Source organism: Bos indicus, chromosome 3, assembly GCF_029378745.1.
Source record: "Bos indicus isolate NIAB-ARS_2022 breed Sahiwal x Tharparkar chromosome 3, NIAB-ARS_B.indTharparkar_mat_pri_1.0, whole genome shotgun sequence".
Lineage (NCBI taxonomy): Eukaryota > Metazoa > Chordata > Mammalia > Artiodactyla > Bovidae > Bos > Bos indicus.
Genome location: NC_091762.1, coordinates 32,237,439 through 32,254,496, shown reverse-complemented (window position 1 = coordinate 32,254,496; position 17,058 = coordinate 32,237,439). Strand labels below are relative to the sequence as shown.

Sequence of the window (17,058 nt, the reverse complement as noted above, 5' to 3'; positions counted from 1 at the left end):
GACGGAAAGGGCACGAAGTTCTCTTCTCGCGAGACTTCTGAGCGTCCATCTTGCTTCTGTCCCTGACAGATTCTTCTGTCGGGGTCACTGGGGCGGGAAGATTGCTGTGTGAACGCTACCTGACAATGCTGTCCCGGGTGGTACTTTCTGCCGCCGCCGCAGCAGGTGAGAGGTACACACCCTGGTCCTGGATAGCAGAGTGATCGTAAAACGAGGCGTCTGTGGTTGCTTGGAGCGGGTGGGAGGAAAGGGCGTGAAGAAAAGCGCAGTGAGACTTGGGGCCGAGGAAGAGACAAACCAGATTTCATCGTGACCTTGCTAACCTACGCTTTGTAATTTTGTAGCCCCCTCTCTGAAGAACGCAGCCCTCCTCGGTCCAGGGTAAGTGTGAGGGATGTAATATCTCCTTTGGTCCTTGCTTTATCACCTCATTTCACTTCTGGGTTAATCTGCCTTTAGCTTTAGGCCAGTAATTACCTTTGTTTTGGTTATATTGGAACGCTTAACGTCTCGTTTACGTGTGATCCTGTAACTGCCTGAAACACCATTGTATCATCTAATAGTAGAGGTTAAGAGAAAAAGTAATGTGTTCTAACTAAACTGTTTAGAAACTGCTTTTGGTGTCTCCTAAGCCCCGCCCCTCTCCCTTGTGACCTTCAGCTTGACAGAGCTGCCGCAGCCTGTATCGGGGTTACTAGATTGCATACCCAAGGGCAAGTTTTGTTAAATAAAAAAATGAAACGTGTAGTTTTTAATCTGTCTCCCAGATTCCAAATTTTACTGTCATATCAGAGAAATTATTCAGTGTTTCAGCAAATATTTATCTTGCACCTCCATAACCAAAGATAAATAAATGAGTATGGATAAGTACCTACCTTCACATAGCAGAGGAGATAACTATGGAGTAGTTTACAATGAGGACTCCGAAGCTGAGAGTAAACTTGGCTCCTCTACTTAACAAGCTGTGGGACCTTAATTTCTCCATAGGCAAAATAGATATAATAGTACGTTATGGATTATGAGAATTAAGGGACGTTCCTGGGAACTCTAAAAACAGTGCTTGGTACATAATATGTGCTTATTATGTGCTTAATGTTAGAACCTGTTACTAATATTATGTCATAAAACGTGTCAGTTTTCTTTGTAATTTCTTTTTACTTCCGGACTTCATCCTAAATCTTGCAAAATTTGATAACAGTCCTGTGTCTTGAAAAGGTGGTTTAGGTTTATCTGTAGTTAAATAAAGTAAGACTCATTGGTTGCTTCCAACATTTCAAAGAAGAAAGATTCCATACAGACAAACAACTCTTTGTAGCATAGGTAATAAATACATGTATAAGATGTGAGGAACATCCTTTTTTTCTCATTCACATTTCTCTAATGCATTCATAAGGCACTTCTTCTTATATCCAGACTCTGACCATTCTTTCACTACCACTACTACTGGAGTGTGAACCACCATTACATTTCACCTAAGCTATTTCAGTTGTCTCCTATCTAGTCTCCTTGAATTTATATTCTTTTCCCATTACAGGCCATTCTCACAGGAGTCACAGGGATTATGTCCTTTCCCCACCCTTCCCTTGCAAGACCCTCCAGAGCTGCCTGTCCCACTTGAAATAAAATCCAAACTTAAAATAACCCAAGGTTCAACATGAGTTGACCCCATCCTACCTCTTGATTTGTCTTCTTACCTTCTGTTTTTAGCTCATTCTCAGCCATACTGATGTTCTTGCCATTCTTCCAAAAACTGCCAAGCTTATTGTTGCCTCAGGATCTTTATACTTGCTGATCTCTCTTTTCCCGGTCATTAGCTCAGATGTCACCTAATCTCTCCCAAAAAAGCCTCTCTCCCCACGACCCATTGCTCCTTAGCCCTTTCCCTTCCTAATTTACATGGAATTTACAGTTGTCTGAAATTGTGTGTGTGTGTGTATATACATTCTCACACTCCAAACCCCCACTAGAATGTCTAAGGCTGAGACTTTGCTTATTGTTATACTGTTGGTGCCTAACATAAGTAGAGAGTCTGTAAGTGTTTTGTTGAATGAATAAATGTTGGCCCACAGTTGGAGAAGCCTTTGTAAAGGATATATTTGAGATATTCTAAAGGCTGGTGGGTCTTGGCAATCCTTAAGGGAAAGGCATACCAAGTAGAAGCAGCATCAGGCAGTCTTTTTTATTTTGAAAACTGTGCACGTTAAGTCTCTTCAGTCGTGTCTGACTCTGCAACCCCATGGACTGTAGCACACCAGGCTCTGTCCGTGGGATTGTCCAGGCAAGAATACTGGAGTCGGTTGCTGTTCCCTCCTTCAGGGGACCTTCCTGACCCAGGGATCACACCTAGGTCTCCTGCACTGCAGGCAGATTCATTACCATCTGAGCCACCAAAGAAAGCTGTCGGTTCAGTTCAGTTGCTCAGTCATGTCCGACTCTTTGCCATGGACTGCAGCACGCCAGGACTCCCTGTCCATCACCAACTCCCAGAGTTTACTCAAACTCATGTCTCGAGTCGGTGGTGCCATCCAACCATCTTGTTCTCTGTCATTCCCTTCTGCCCTCAATCTTTCCCAGCATCATGGTCTTTAAATGAGTCAGTTCTTTGCATCAGGTGGCCAAAGTATAGGAGTTTCAGCTTCAACATCAATCCTTCCATTGAATATTCAGGACTGATTTCCTTTAGGATGGAGTGGTTGGATCTCCATGCAGTCCAAGGGACTCTCAAGAGTCTTCTCCAACACCACAGTTTAAAAGCATCAATTCTTTGGCGCTCAGCTTTCTTTATAGTCCAACTCTCACATCCCTACATGACCACTGGAAAAACCATAACCTTGACTAGATGGACCTTTGTTGGCAAAGTAATGTCTCTGCTTTTTAATATGCTGTCTAGGTTGATCATAACTTTTCTTCCAAGGAGCAAGCATCTTTTAATTTCATGGCTACAATCACCATCTGCGTGATTTTGGAGCCCAGAAAAATAAAGTCAGCCAATGTTTCCCCATCTATTTGCTGTGAAGTGATGGGACCAGATGTCATGATCTCAGCCTTCTGAATGTTGAGCTTTAAGCCAACTTTTTCACTCTCCTCTTTCACTTTCATCAAGAGGCTCGTTAGTTCTTCTTCACTTTCTGCCATAAATGTGGTGTCATCTGCATATCTGAGGTTATTGGTATTTCTCCTGGCAATCTTGAGTCCAGCTTGTGCTTTATCCAGCCCAGTGTTTCAAATAATGTACTCTGCATAGAAGTTAAGTAAGCAGGGTGACAATATACAGCCTTGACTTACTCCTTTTCCTATTTGGAACCAGTCTGTTGTTCCATGTCCAGTTCTAACTGTTGCTTCCTGACCTGCATACAAATTTCTCAAGAGGCAGATCAGGTGATCTGGTATTCCCATCTCCTTCAAAATTTTCCACAGTTTGTGGTGATCCACACAGTCAAAGGCTTTGGCATAGTCAATAAAACAGAAATAGATGTTTTTCTGGAACTCTCTTGCTTTTTCAACGATCCAGCAGATGTTGGCAGTTTGATCTTTGTTCCTTTTCTAAAACCAGGTTGAACATGTGGGAAAGCTGTAAGTAGTTGCATATGGCTGGAAAGTAGGAGAATGAAGGAAGAGGAGGCTATAAAACTTAACAGGTGCTGAATCATGTATACTGTATTAAGTACTTTGTTTACTATGGCCAGAAGAGAGCCTGTTGGAGAGTTTTAAAGTCACGTTTGTATTTTAAAAACTTTAAAAGCAGCAGTGAGGGACTGGGTTGAAGGGGTATTTGAAGAGAAGCCAAGAGACCAGGTTTTGATTGTTAGCTTTCTTAGGCAAGAGTAGCTGAGGGCTTGAACTAAGGCAGCCAGTTAGGGAGAGGATTTGTGTCCAACTATTGTGAAGTCAAGTGGGCCTTAGGAAGCATCACTATGAACAAAGCTACTGGAGATGATGGAATTCCAGTTGAGCTATTTCCAATCCTGAAAGATGACGCTGTGAAAGTGCTGCACTCAATATGCCAGCAAATTTGGAATACTCAGCAGTGGCCACAGGACTGGAAAAGGTCAGTTTTCATTCCAGTCCCAAAGAAAGGCAATGCCAAAGACACTCAAACTACCACACAATTGCACTCATCTCACATGCTAGTAAAGTAATGCTCAAAATTCTCCAAGCCGGGCTTTAACAATACATGAACCATGAACTTCCAGATGTTCAAGCTGGATTTAGAAAAGGCAGAGGAACCAGAGATCAAATTGCCAACATTGGTGGATCATCAAAAAAGCAAGAGAGTTCCAGAAAAACATCTGTTTCTGCTTTATTGACTAAAGCCTTTGACTGTGTGGATCACAATAAACTGTGGAAAATTCTGAAAGAGATGGGCATACCAGACCACCTGACCTGCCTCTTGAGAAACCTGTATGCAGGTCAGGAAGCAACAGTTAGAACTGGACATGGAACAACAGACTGGTTCCAAATAGGAAAAGGAGTACGTCAAGGTGGTATATTGTCACCCTGCTTATTTAACTTCTATGCAGAGTACATCATGAGAAACGCTGGGCTGGAAGAAGCACAAGCTGGAATCAAGATTGCCAGGAGAAATATCAATAACCTCAGATATGCAGATGACACCACCCTTATGGCAGAAAGTGAAGAAGAACTAACGAGCCTCTTGATGAAAGTGAAAGAGGACAGTGAAAAAGTTGGCTTAAAGCTCAACATTCAGAAAACGAAGATCATGGCATCTGGTCCCATCACTTCATGGGAGATAGATGGGGAAACTGTGGAAACAGTGTCAGACTTTATTTTTTGGGGCTCCAAAATCACTGCAGATGGTGACTGCAGCCATGAAATTAAAAGACGCTTACTCCTTGGAAGAAAAGTTATAACTAACCTAGACAGCATATTAAAAAGCAGAGACATTCCTTTGCCAACAAAGGTCTGTCTAGTCAAGGCTATGGTTTTTCCAGTGGTCATGTATGGATGTGAGAGTTGAACTATAAAGAAAGCTGAGCACCGAAGAATTGATGCTTTTGAACTGTGGTGATGGAGAAGACTCTTGAGAGTCCCTTGGACTGCAAGGAGATCCAACCAGTCCATCCTAAAAGAGATCAGTCCTGGGTGTTCAATGGAAGGACTAATGTTGAAGTTGAAGCTCCGGTACTCTGGCCATCTGATGCAAAGAGCTGACTCATTTGAAAAGACCCTGATGCTGGGAATGATTGAGAGCAGGAGGAGAAGGGGACGACAGAGGATGAGATGTTTGGATGGCATAACCGACTCGATGGACATGGGTTTGGATAGACTCCAGGAGCTGGTGATGGACAGGGAGACCTGATGTTTTGTGGTTCATGGGGTCGCAAAGAGTCGGACATGACTGAGCAACTGAACTGAACTGAATTGAAAGCAAGTTCTTTTTTAAAAAAATTATTTATTTTTAAATGAAACAAAAGATGAATATTTTAATGATAAAAGGTAAAATTCACAATAAAGCAAGTTCTTTAGTGCTGTGATTTAAATCTGTCCTCAGCCGGGGGCAGTTTTGTTCTCCAGGGGACTTGTGACAGTGTCTAGGGATGTGTTTGGTTGTCAGCACTGGGTAGGAGGAAGGATGCTACTGGCACCTGGCATATAAAGGATGCTGCTAATTACAGTGCACAGAACAGCTCTCCACGCAAAGAATTGTCAGTTGTCCAAAATGTTGATAATGCTGAGGTTGAGAAACCCTGATTTTCCTAAGAATCTTGAGCATGACTCTAGGATTCCAAAAGTCAGTATGGTAGCTCATAATACATTAGGAAGCAGCAATAATATTTGGAAGACAAGCAATGAACCATAGTCAGTGAAATAATATAAACTCTTACATTGCAAGGAGTCAAGAGATAGAATGGGGAGGTGAGGAACAAAATCATACTGATAATCTGAAAGAGACTAAACTTGACAGCAGATATGAAAAGACTGGAGGATATTATTTCATCAGAATCTTAATAAGACACCAGTATGCTATAACTGTTAATCTTAAGTTACTTTAAGACCGGAATAGTTGGCAAATTCATGATAACAGTACAGTAGTTAAAACCCAATAATAGCAATAGCAAGTTCTCAGTATGTGTTTGTAGAATGAATGGATTGGTCAAGCTGTACTTAGAGTATCATGTTCAGTTCTGTATACTTCCTTTTTTTAAACAAAATCAGATTGCTGCTTGTAATGGACAATCAGGTTTGTGAAGGAACTGAGATGTTTATTTAACCCAGATACATGGGTGTTATCTTACAAAATAAATGAATAAAATTAGAACTAATCAATAGAAGTTTTAAGGATGTACGTAGCAGTTCAAAGGATGAACATAGAGATATCCAACACTGCAAAAGCCTGTTTCACTTAGTGGTTGTTTAGCACCCCGTCACAGAATATTCAGAATGGTCAAAGTTCTTGCCATCAGGGAGCTCACAACACGGTAGCTATGTAATAACTAACCATTTACATAAAACAACATATGCTGAGCACCATTCAATATACTTTACTTTTTTAACTCAGTTAATCCTCATAACAACCTTCTAAGGTCATATTCTTTGTTTTACTTTACTTAGAGAAATCACAGATTACAAAAGTGTAAATTAGAATTTGAACCCAAATAGCCTGGCTGCAGAGTCTGTGTTCTTACATATTTTAGTGCTGGTAATAGATGTGTAAGGTGCTAGACAGATTATCTATGAGATTTAACAGAGGAATTCTAGTATTAGGTAGAAGATTACATAAAGCTTTAAGTAAGTTGTTTCCCCTTGTCACAGCTAATTATTGGACCCTGGCCTTCCTGTTCTTGGTTTGTTCTCTCTCCATCAGGACAGGGGGAAACTACCTTAATCCTCATCCCTATCCATTCTTTCTACAATTGTTCATATGTTGTGTTCTCTTTAAAGAATAAGCTTTAAATTTGTATAATTCCTACCTATAGGGTATTGCAGGCAACGAGGATCTTTCACACAGGGCAGCCAAGTCTTGCCCCTGTACCACCTCTTCCTGAACATGGAGGAAAAGTTCGCTTTGGGCTGATCCCTGAGGAATTCTTCCAGTTCCTTTATCCTAAAACTGGTGTAACAGGTGAGCATTTGCCCAGTGTTTGATAGTATGTTTGGATGCTCTGGTTTATGTTAATCTAGAATTTTAGTGGCTTCTTACCTTTTCCACATACACCAGAAAAATCAAGTCAGCTGTTTTCAAAAGTAGAGTGTGGGAGTGATTCAGTGTAACAATTGATTTGATTGCTTTAACTTGTCTTTGGAGTAATTTTGTTGGGGATTTTAACTTGATTTTATAGCATTGTCTCTATTTGTTGATACACCAAATTTATTGAATGCCTGCCCTATCCTAGGCACTGTTCTAGGCATACAGTGGTGAACTAAAGTGCCTGCCATCATGGAACATTCTTTTGTAGGATAGACAATAAAGAAATGAGAGTAACTGGGGAATTTTTGGCAATCCGGTGGTTAGAACTCGTGCTTTCACAGCAGGGGCCCAGTTTCAATCCCTGATTGGACAACTGAGATCCCTCAAGCCATGTGGAGTGCCCCCCCCCCCCCAAAAAAAAAGAATAACCATAAAATATACATTTCAGATGGAAAGAACTATGGATAAAAATAAAGCCAGGTAAGGCAATAGAGACTATGTACTGTATGTATAATTGTGTGTGTGATTATGAAAAAAGAACTGGACCGGACTTACCAGTTTTTTCCTTTTAAAAAGGTCTAAACTGTCCTGAAATCTTTCATTTTTGTAACGCCATATGCTTTCACTTTATTTAATCCGTAAAACAGTTCTATGAAGACATTTTTATTACCCAGAAGAACTAGAAGACAACTTGCTGAGGTTTATTCTCTCTTTAGTGACTGAGTAGTACTTAAACATGGGTCCTCCAGTTCAGTTTAGTGTACTTTTATTATACACGCTGCTTCTCTTGCTGTATCCAAATATAGCTATGACTGTGAAACACTGGATATCAAAGATTTTTTTTTTAATCTCTCCAAGGAATGACCTAAAATAGCTTTTCCATAATTAAAATTGTGAGAAACATCAGATCTCCATAGGTGATAAAAATGCTACATGTGATGGGCCTTTTTTTTTTTTTTAATAAATTCACATTTAAAATGTATACACTGAAGACAGGTGTTTTTTTTAAGTGAACTGTGTAAACTTTGTGTGGGAAACTGGGTAAAACACATTTGAGAATGTAACCCTTTTATTCTTATAGTATGTCCTAACATCCTTTGGTACTTGTATTGCATAGAAACACTGTAAACTGCTTCCCCTAAAGACCTGTCTTAAATCCTGCATAGCATCTTGTGAGTCACAGAGGAAAATCCTAAAAGGTACATGATGGTTTGTATCCTTTCAGAATTCATGACCTGGTTAAAGAAAAAGATGGCCATAATAGAAGCCTTATAATAAGGTACTACAGGAAGTGAAAGTCCTGTTACTTAGGTCTTTTACTTATATGTTGCTTTATAATTGTGTCTCTTTTGTTTTAATTGTTTATTACCAGTGTCAGATTCACATTGAGTAAATCGGCAAGAGTGGATAAATTTTATTCTGACCAGTGTCCCCCACTTAATAAATAGTGTATTTTGCTACACAAATTATTCTCAAAGTAACTTGACATTTTTATAAACTACTTCCCGTTTGTTAAGCAGTTGTACTAGACACTATATACATTGTTTTTCAGTTACATCAATTCTGTGAAGAAGGTACTATTCCCACTTGACAGTTCAGGAAACTAAGCTCAGAGATCTTCTGTATTGTCCAGCGTTGCTAAATTGCAAAGTCAGATTTCCCTAAGTCCAGATTATCGTCCTTTCAGTTGTACCTTACTGGTTCTCATATAGGCTTTGATCTTTGAATCTGATTATTTCAAATCATTATTAACTTTGCTTAACTGGATACATGTATATATATGGCCTATTCCCTTCTCTGTTCACTTGAAACTATTACACTGTTGTAAATTGACAATCAGTTCAGTTCAGTCTCTCAGTCGTGTCCAACTCTTTGCGACCCCATGAATCGCAGCACGCAAGGCCTCCCTGTCTATCACCAGCTCCTGGAGTTCACTCAAACTCATGTCCATTGAGTCAGTGATGCCATCCAGCCATCTCATCCTCTGTCGTCCCCTTCTCCTCCTGCCCCCAATCCCTCCCAGCATCAGAGTCTTTTCCAGTGAGACAACTCTTCGCATGAGGTGGCCAAAGTACTGGAGTTTCAGCTTTAGCATCAGGCCTTCCAATGAACACCCAGGACTGATCTCCTTTAGAATGGACTGGTTGGATCTCCTTGCAGTCCAAGGGACTCTCAAGAGTCTTCTCCAGCACCACAGTTCAAAAGCATCAATTCTTCGGCACTCAGTTTTCTTCACAGTCCAACTCTCATCCATACATGACCACTGGAAAAACCATAGCCTTGACTAGATGGACCTTTGTTGGCAAAGTAATATCTCTGCTTTTCAATATGCTATCTAGGTTGGTCATAACTTTTCTTCCAAGGAGTAAGCGTCTTTTAATTTCATGGCTTCAGTCACCATCTGCAGTGATTTTGGAGCCCAAAAAAATAAAGTCTGACACTGTTTCCACTGTTTCCCCATCCATTTCCCATGAAGTGATGGGACCAGATGCCATGATCTTAGTTTTCTGAATGTTGAGCTAAGTTTAAGCCAACTTTTTCACTCTCCTTTCACTTTCATCAAGAGGCTTTTTAGTTCCTCTTCACTTTCTGCCATAAGGATGGTGTTATCTGCATATCTGAGGGTATTGATATTTCTCCCAGCAATCTTGATTCCAGCTTGTGCTTCTTCCTATACCCCAATACAAAATAAAAAGTTTTAAAAAAGAATAAAATAGGAAAAAAAATTATAGCATATCTATCATAAAATAACTTTTTCTTCCTTTTAGGACCCTATGTGCTTGGAACTGGGCTTATCTTATATTTACTCTCCAAAGAAATATACGTGATAACTCCAGAGACCTTCTCTGCCATATCAACAATAGGGTTCCTTGTCTATATAGTTAAAAAATATGGTGCTTCTGTTGGGGAATTTGCTGATAAACTCAATGAGGTAAGACCCATAAATCTTATTTCCTGTTTTAGACAGTACTAGAAACATCAAAGATATCAAGTGATAGGAACAAAGGATATAAAAATGAATCTAATTATAATGATTTCAATATAAATGTTAATTACTAATTTGAGATAAATTTTTTAAAACTACCAGACTTTCTCCAGCTTTTCCGTTGTTTTGTTCTTTCAGCAAGATACTGCATAGCTACTGTGAGCAACTCTTGTTAAGTATTTGTGCAGTTCTTGTGTGTGGGTATTTTCACATGTGAAGAAGTATAAAGTGAATCTTTTTATTACCCTGGATACCTTCACTGATCTTTGTTGTAAATATCATAATTGCAGCAAAAAATTGCCCAACTGGAAGAGGTGAAACAGGCGTCCATCAAACAAATCCAGGATGCTATTGATATGGAGAAGTCACAGCAGGCACTGGTTCAAAAGCGCCATTACCTTTTTGATGTTCAAAGGGTAGGTTTCAGAACTTTCTCAGAGGAGTGAAATTACTCATTTGTGTATATTTAAAACAAAAATTTACAATCATATGAAGGTTGTATAGTTTGAGCATATTTTACTTGGAAAAAGGAGTATTTGGGTGGGGATTGACTGTTAAAGCTATTTAGATATCTACGACTCCTCAAGTGGATAAATAATTAGAATTATTACTCTAAAACTAGAGAGAATAAAAAGTATAAAAGAACATATTTTTAAATCCACACAGAAAGCCAGTTTAAAAATGACATTCACTGTAAAATACAGTAGGTAAAATACATGCTATGCATTTCAAACATGCATGTTATAAGAAAGTCTTAAAATAGGATCCCTAAAGATACTTGGCACATTATGTTTGAAATCCTCAGAAATCTATTCATGCATAGGTTACAGCCGGAGAATTCTTCCTGCATCATAACTAATATGTCACACAAAACCTGGCTTTTGAACATGTAGCTTTTTGTAAGAATCAAATGATAGTGATTAAAATTTTTATTTATTCATGAAATACTTAATAGATATATTTTAAGTGTGGACACTGGTCAAGGCAGGGTGCTAGGATTACAGCAGAGAACAAAACCAAGTCTGCTTTCTTGGTGCCTATTTAGCCAAGGGTTGAGAGAAGGAAAAGAAAAAAATAGTAATAAGCAGATATGAATGTCAACTTGTGTGAAGTACCTGTAGAATAATGAACTTATGTTAAAGGAAAAGAAATTTTAGAAGGAGGGAGTTAACTGTTTTGTTCAGCAGTTTAGAAAAGCTTCTGATGTGATATTTGAACCTGATGTCTGAGGAAATAGTATTGCAGACAGAGGGAAGAACAATCACAAGGGCCCTAACCCTGGAAGCTTACTTGATATAGACAAAGGAAAGTAAGAAGGCCAACGTAGCTGAAGTAGAATGGGTGAGGATGAAGGTAAGAGGAAGCAAGGCAGAGAGTGGCCAAGGGCTGGATCATATGAAGTCTCATAGGCTTCTGTGAGAACTTTGACTTGTACTTAGGATGAGAGAAAGTCATTGAATCTTTTAGGCAGAGGAGTGATATGATCTCACTGATGTTTTAAAGAGTCACTCTGATGGCCTTGTTGTAAATAGCCTTCAGTCTTGCGTGTGTTGGTTTGAAATGCCTGTGAATTAGCCAAATAAGAGTTATTAGATACAAGAGTCTGGAATCACCGGGGAGAATTTGGAAATCATGAGCTTACAAGTGGCACTTAACAGCTGTAAGACCAGAACAAGAAGGAAAATAACTGGTGGAAACAAGGATTAATTTGTAGTTGCCCTGCTTAATGGTCAAGTAATAAAGGGCCTAAGAATTTGGCATCGGATTTAGCAGTATGAAGGTTGGAGACCTTGGTTAAGGGCTGTTTTAGTGAAGTGGTTGGAATAAATTAAAGGAAAAAAATGGAAGAGGAGAATTGGAGTCTGGGTGTAAATCACTGTCAGAATTGTGAAGGAGTTAGAATATTGTTGGGCAAAGAAATTAGTAGCTCGGAGGAGAGGATTTAGTAACCAAAAGATTTTTTAAACGATAGAAAGTATAATTACATGTTAGGATCTGATAGAAATTAGTAGAGAGAAAATTTGATGCAAGAAAGGGGTATGCATAGGGAGGAATTTGCTAGAGCAGTGTCCTTCGGTAGGGCTAGAGGGCTTGGCGTACGCAGGTGGAAGGGTTGGCTTCAGGAGCATCAGCAGTTCCATAGTTAAAGGAAGGCAAAGTATGTATGGGTTGAGGTAGATTAGCTGATAGAGTGGTACAAGTTTGTGAAGTTCTTTGTTTCCTTTTTCTCAGTGAAATAGGAAGTTAGGTCATTTGCTGAACAGGAAAGTAGTCAAGGCAGTATTTGAGATTTGAGGAGAAAGAAGATAGGGCCTACTTGAGCTTAATATCTCAAACCTTTATACTTAACAGGGAGATGTATAAAGATTCTCATTACAGGCTAGAAAATGACAATATCCCTGTTGCTTTATTGATTATTATTCTGGATACAGTAGCTAATATTAGAGAAGAAAAAGAAATAAGAGGTATAAAAACTAGAAATGAAACCTTAAGAAAAAGACAACATGAAAAACAATACAATACCTTTGGAAAGACAAGATGTTTCCAATAAGACAACAAAATCCAGAAACTTGGGTAGTGATGGATGTTAACTAAACTCATTCTGGTGATCCTTTCACAATATATACAAATACCAAATCATTGTGTTTGTGTACCTGAAATTAATATAATATTGTATATCAATTATACCTCAGTTTTCAAAAACCCAGGAAACTATAGGAGGAAAAATTGTTAAGTTAATCTCATTTTTAAAAATTTAAATTTTGCATGTAGAAATTACCATAAACCAAAGTTAGAGATAAAAGGACACTTGCATTCCATGTGATACAAAAGGGTAGTTACCTTAGGATAGACCAACATTCCAGTAGAAAACTAGGCATAGGACATGAACAATTTATAAAGATATAAGTAAATGTAAATGACTTATAAGTATATAAATTTTCTCCTTATATAACAACAATTAAAATTGATCATTTTTTTCTGCCTATCAGAATAGCAGAAAGTAAAGGTTTTATAAACACTGTTGATCAGGCTGTTTGTGTTGCTGATGAAAGAATGGAGCAGTACAACTTTTCTGTAGAATTTGACAATGTTAATCACAATTTAAAATGGATCTTTAAGAGCATGGGTTTTGTAGCCTGACCCCTCATATTCAGGCCTTGGCTTCATAATTCAATGACCCTGTAACGTTAGACAGATTCCTTGGTTTCTGCCTCAGTTTTCCTCACTGTAAAATGAATATAGTAACTATCCTATGGTGTGATTTTAAGATTTAATTGAATTGACACAGTGTTTAGAAGATAGTAGATACTCAACAGATGTTAGCTATTATTTAACCCAGCAGATATTCAGACATAAATGCAAAGATGTAAACTGCAATATGTAGTTGAAAGAATTAGAAGCAACCTGTTTATAGAGCTTAGTTAAATAAATTATGTGTTGTGAGACACAAAAATAGTAGAATCCAATATAAGTTTTAAAACTGAGATGGGTCTATATGTCATAACCAGTAAAAGTGATGTTTATGTGTGTACAATATGTATGTTTGTTGGGAGAAAATACAAGAAATATAGGAAGATGATAGCCTATGAGGGGGCTGGAGAGGGCTTAATTTTTTACTGTATATACTTTTAAATATATTTTTACTATATGCTGTTAGATTTTCTTTTAACCCAATAGATGTATTACCTGTTCATATTAAACAAATGAACTTTGCATAAAATACAGTTAAGTGGTAGCTGTTCTAAGAGGCAGAATCCTCAGAATGGAAGTAATCCTTTGTGCAAGCAATTTTTCATCACTTCTTAATTTTGCTTCAGAATAACATTGCTATGGCCTTGGAGGTTACTTACCGGGAACGGCTGCATAGAGTATACAGGGAGGTAAAGAATCGCCTGGACTATCACATCTCTGTGCAGAATATGATGCGTCAGAAGGAACAAGAGCACATGATAAACTGGGTGGAGAAGCGTGTGGTGCAGAGCATCTCTGCACAGCAGGTACATGATGTTTCAAAGCTTCTGGAGTTGTATTGATAACTCTGATAGTATAGGGATAGCTGGCAGGGAGTCTTTAGCCTAGCAATAATGGGATAGCCCTGGTTCGTTTTTCTGGTTAGTGGTAACCTAGAAAGTGCTGCACAACTGCCATGGTAGGTTTCCTCCTTCCTCAGAGTTTGGTTACCAAAGAATTCTCACTCATAGTGGAAAGATCATTGAGAACACTTGTTATGGCCCACTTATGTTCAGGTTCCATCATCTGGGAAACATTAACCAACATCAGTTCAGTTCAATCGCTCAGTCATGTCCGACTCTTTGCGACCCCATGAATCACAGCACGCCAGGCCTCCCTGTCCGTCACCAACTCCCGGAGTTCACTCAGACTCACATCCATCGAGTCGGTGATACCATCCAGCCATCTCATCCTCTGTCGTCCCTTTCTCCTCCTGCCCCCAATCCCTCCCAGCATCAGAGTCTTTTCCAGTGAGATGGCCAAAGTACTGGAGCTTCAGCTTTAGCATCAGGCCTTCCAATCAACACCCAGGACTGATCTCCTTTAGGATGGACTGGTTGAATCTCCTTGCAGTCCAAGGGACTCTCAAGAGTCTTCTCCAGCACCACAGTTCAAAAGCATCAATTTTTCGGCACTCAGCTTTCTTCACAGTCCAACTCTCAACATCCATACATGAGCACTGGAAAAACCATAGCCTTGACTAGATGGACCTTTGTTGGCAAAGTAATATCTCTGCTTTTCAATATGCTATCTAGGTTGGTCTTAACTTTTCTTCCAAGGAGCAAGCATCTTTTAATTTCATGGCTTCAGTCACCATCTGCAGTGATTTTGGAGCCCAAAAAAATAAAGTCAGCCAATGTTTCCACTGTCTCCCCATCCATTTCCCATGAAGTGATGGGACCAAATGCCATGGTCTTAGTTTTCTGAATGTTGAGCTTTAAGCCAACTTTTTCATTCTCCTCTTTGACTTTCATCAAGAGGCTTTTTAGTTCTTCTTCACTTTCTGCCATAAGGGTGGTGTCATCTGCATATCTGACCAACATACTTCTCTGTGAAACAAAAACTGGGCAAGTCTATTTCTGAGCCTCTTCCATTTTCTAATTCTGTGATGTCCGTTCCATTTCCTCTCCTCAGCTGCTAAATTCATTGAACTTTAACAGAATGTTTTCTATTTTCATCTATTTATTTATTTTTATTTACTTGTTTATCACTTGATTTCTTCTTTCCCAAATAAAGAGTATACTTAGGCATTTCTGGTCACTTTCAGCATAACCATGCAGGGCTGGAGAAAAACAGGGTCTATCAATATTTGATGAATTGGTTTTTTAAATTACATGTTTTTATATAGAAGTGATATACTTGTTTAAGAAATTTGGAAAGTACAAAAGAGACAAGAATTATTTTTATTCTTAACATTGTTTATTACTAATGTTTGTTAGGTTGGTCCTTTTCAAGCAACTATTAGCTGTAAAATATAACATCAGTGGCACATGATTACAGGATTATCTAGCTTCAACCTCTAGACAGGTTTCACTCATAAAAGCTATGAGCCAGGGCACTTTACTCCCTGGTTTTGCTTTATTAAATAATTGATTATCCCCTTTGTAAAGCTGGAATCAAGATTGTTGGGCGAAATATCAGTAACTTCAGATATACAGATGACACCACCCTTATGGCAGAAAACAAGGAACTAAAGAGCCTCTTGATGAAAGTGAAAGAGGAGAGTGAAAAAGTTGGCTTAAAACTCAACATTCATAAAACGAAGATCATGGCATCCGGTCCCATCACTTCATGGCAAATAGACAGGGAAGCAATGAAAACAGTGACAGACTTTATTTTCCTGGGCTCCAAAATCACCTCAGATGGTGACTATAGCCATGAAATTAAAAGACGTTTGCTCCTTGAAAGAAAAGCAATGACAAACCTAGACAGCATATTAAAAAACAAAGACATTACTTTGCCAACAAAGGTCCGTATAGTCAAAGCTATTGTTTTTCCAGTAGTTATGTATGGATGTGAGAGTTGGACTATAAAAGAAGCTGAGCGCCGAAGAATTGATGATTTTGAACTGTGATGTTGGAGAATCCAACTCTTGAGAGTCCCTTGGACTGCAAAGAGACCAAACCAGTCAATCCTAAAGGAAATCTGTCCTGATTATTCCTTGTAAGGACTGAAGCTGAAGCCCCAGTATTTTGGCCACCTGATGCAAAGACCTGATTCATTAGAAAAGACCCTGATGTTGGGAAAGATTGAAGGCAGGAGGTGAAGGGGACGACAGAGGATGATCTTTAAGCCAGTAATTCATCTTGAGATTCTTTAGTAACCTTAGTATCTTATAGGAGGTATCTTTTAGAATGACTGTTATTAGACAAGGTGATTAGACAAGGTCTAACCAGCTTTCTCTTGCCTTATCACAGGAGAAGGAAACAATCGCCAAGTGCATTGCAGATCTAAAGCTGCTCTCAAAGAAGGCTCAAGCTCAGCCAGTTATGTAAACACATCTATCCCTATTAAGACAGCTAGAAACAGTTGACTGACTAAATGGAAACCGGTCAATGTGATAAAATCTTTCTGTATTGCTATCTACTGAAGTTACAGTTTACCTTTCCTATAAATGAAAAGTTTTGAGTCTGATACAAGGAAAGAATTGAAACAATCTGTTGGCCAGTAAGATCTTTCTCTAATTCATCTTGCTGTACATTTTGAGTTGTCCTGTGACCACTTTTAAATAAGCATTTTCTTTGAATAAAATTTGGTACCTGGCTAAAAATTGTCAAAGTTATAGTTTAAATTTGTAATTAATTCAGCCATCTTAACAATAAAGTGACAATTGAAACAAAGTTTTTCAAGATGCATAATTTTCTGAAATACTATTTCAACATTTATTGGTAAAAATTAAAGATGTCACTGA

The 17,058-nt window shown here is 38.7% G+C and overlaps 1 protein-coding gene across 1 annotated transcript; it reads left to right on the top strand.

The window, feature by feature from the left end:
- Nucleotides 1–10: 10 nt before the first annotated feature.
- On the top strand, nucleotides 11–16,987 carry ATP5PB (ATP synthase peripheral stalk-membrane subunit b). Its single transcript, XM_019956845.2, has 7 exons — nucleotides 11–165; nucleotides 345–381; nucleotides 6,939–7,084; nucleotides 9,919–10,082; nucleotides 10,427–10,552; nucleotides 13,955–14,134; nucleotides 16,565–16,987. The coding sequence occupies exons 1-7, from the start codon at nucleotides 126–128 to the stop codon at nucleotides 16,640–16,642; spliced, it is 771 nt and encodes a 256-aa protein (XP_019812404.2). The 5' UTR covers nucleotides 11–125; the 3' UTR covers nucleotides 16,643–16,987.
- The last annotated feature ends 71 nt before the right edge of the window (nucleotides 16,988–17,058 follow it).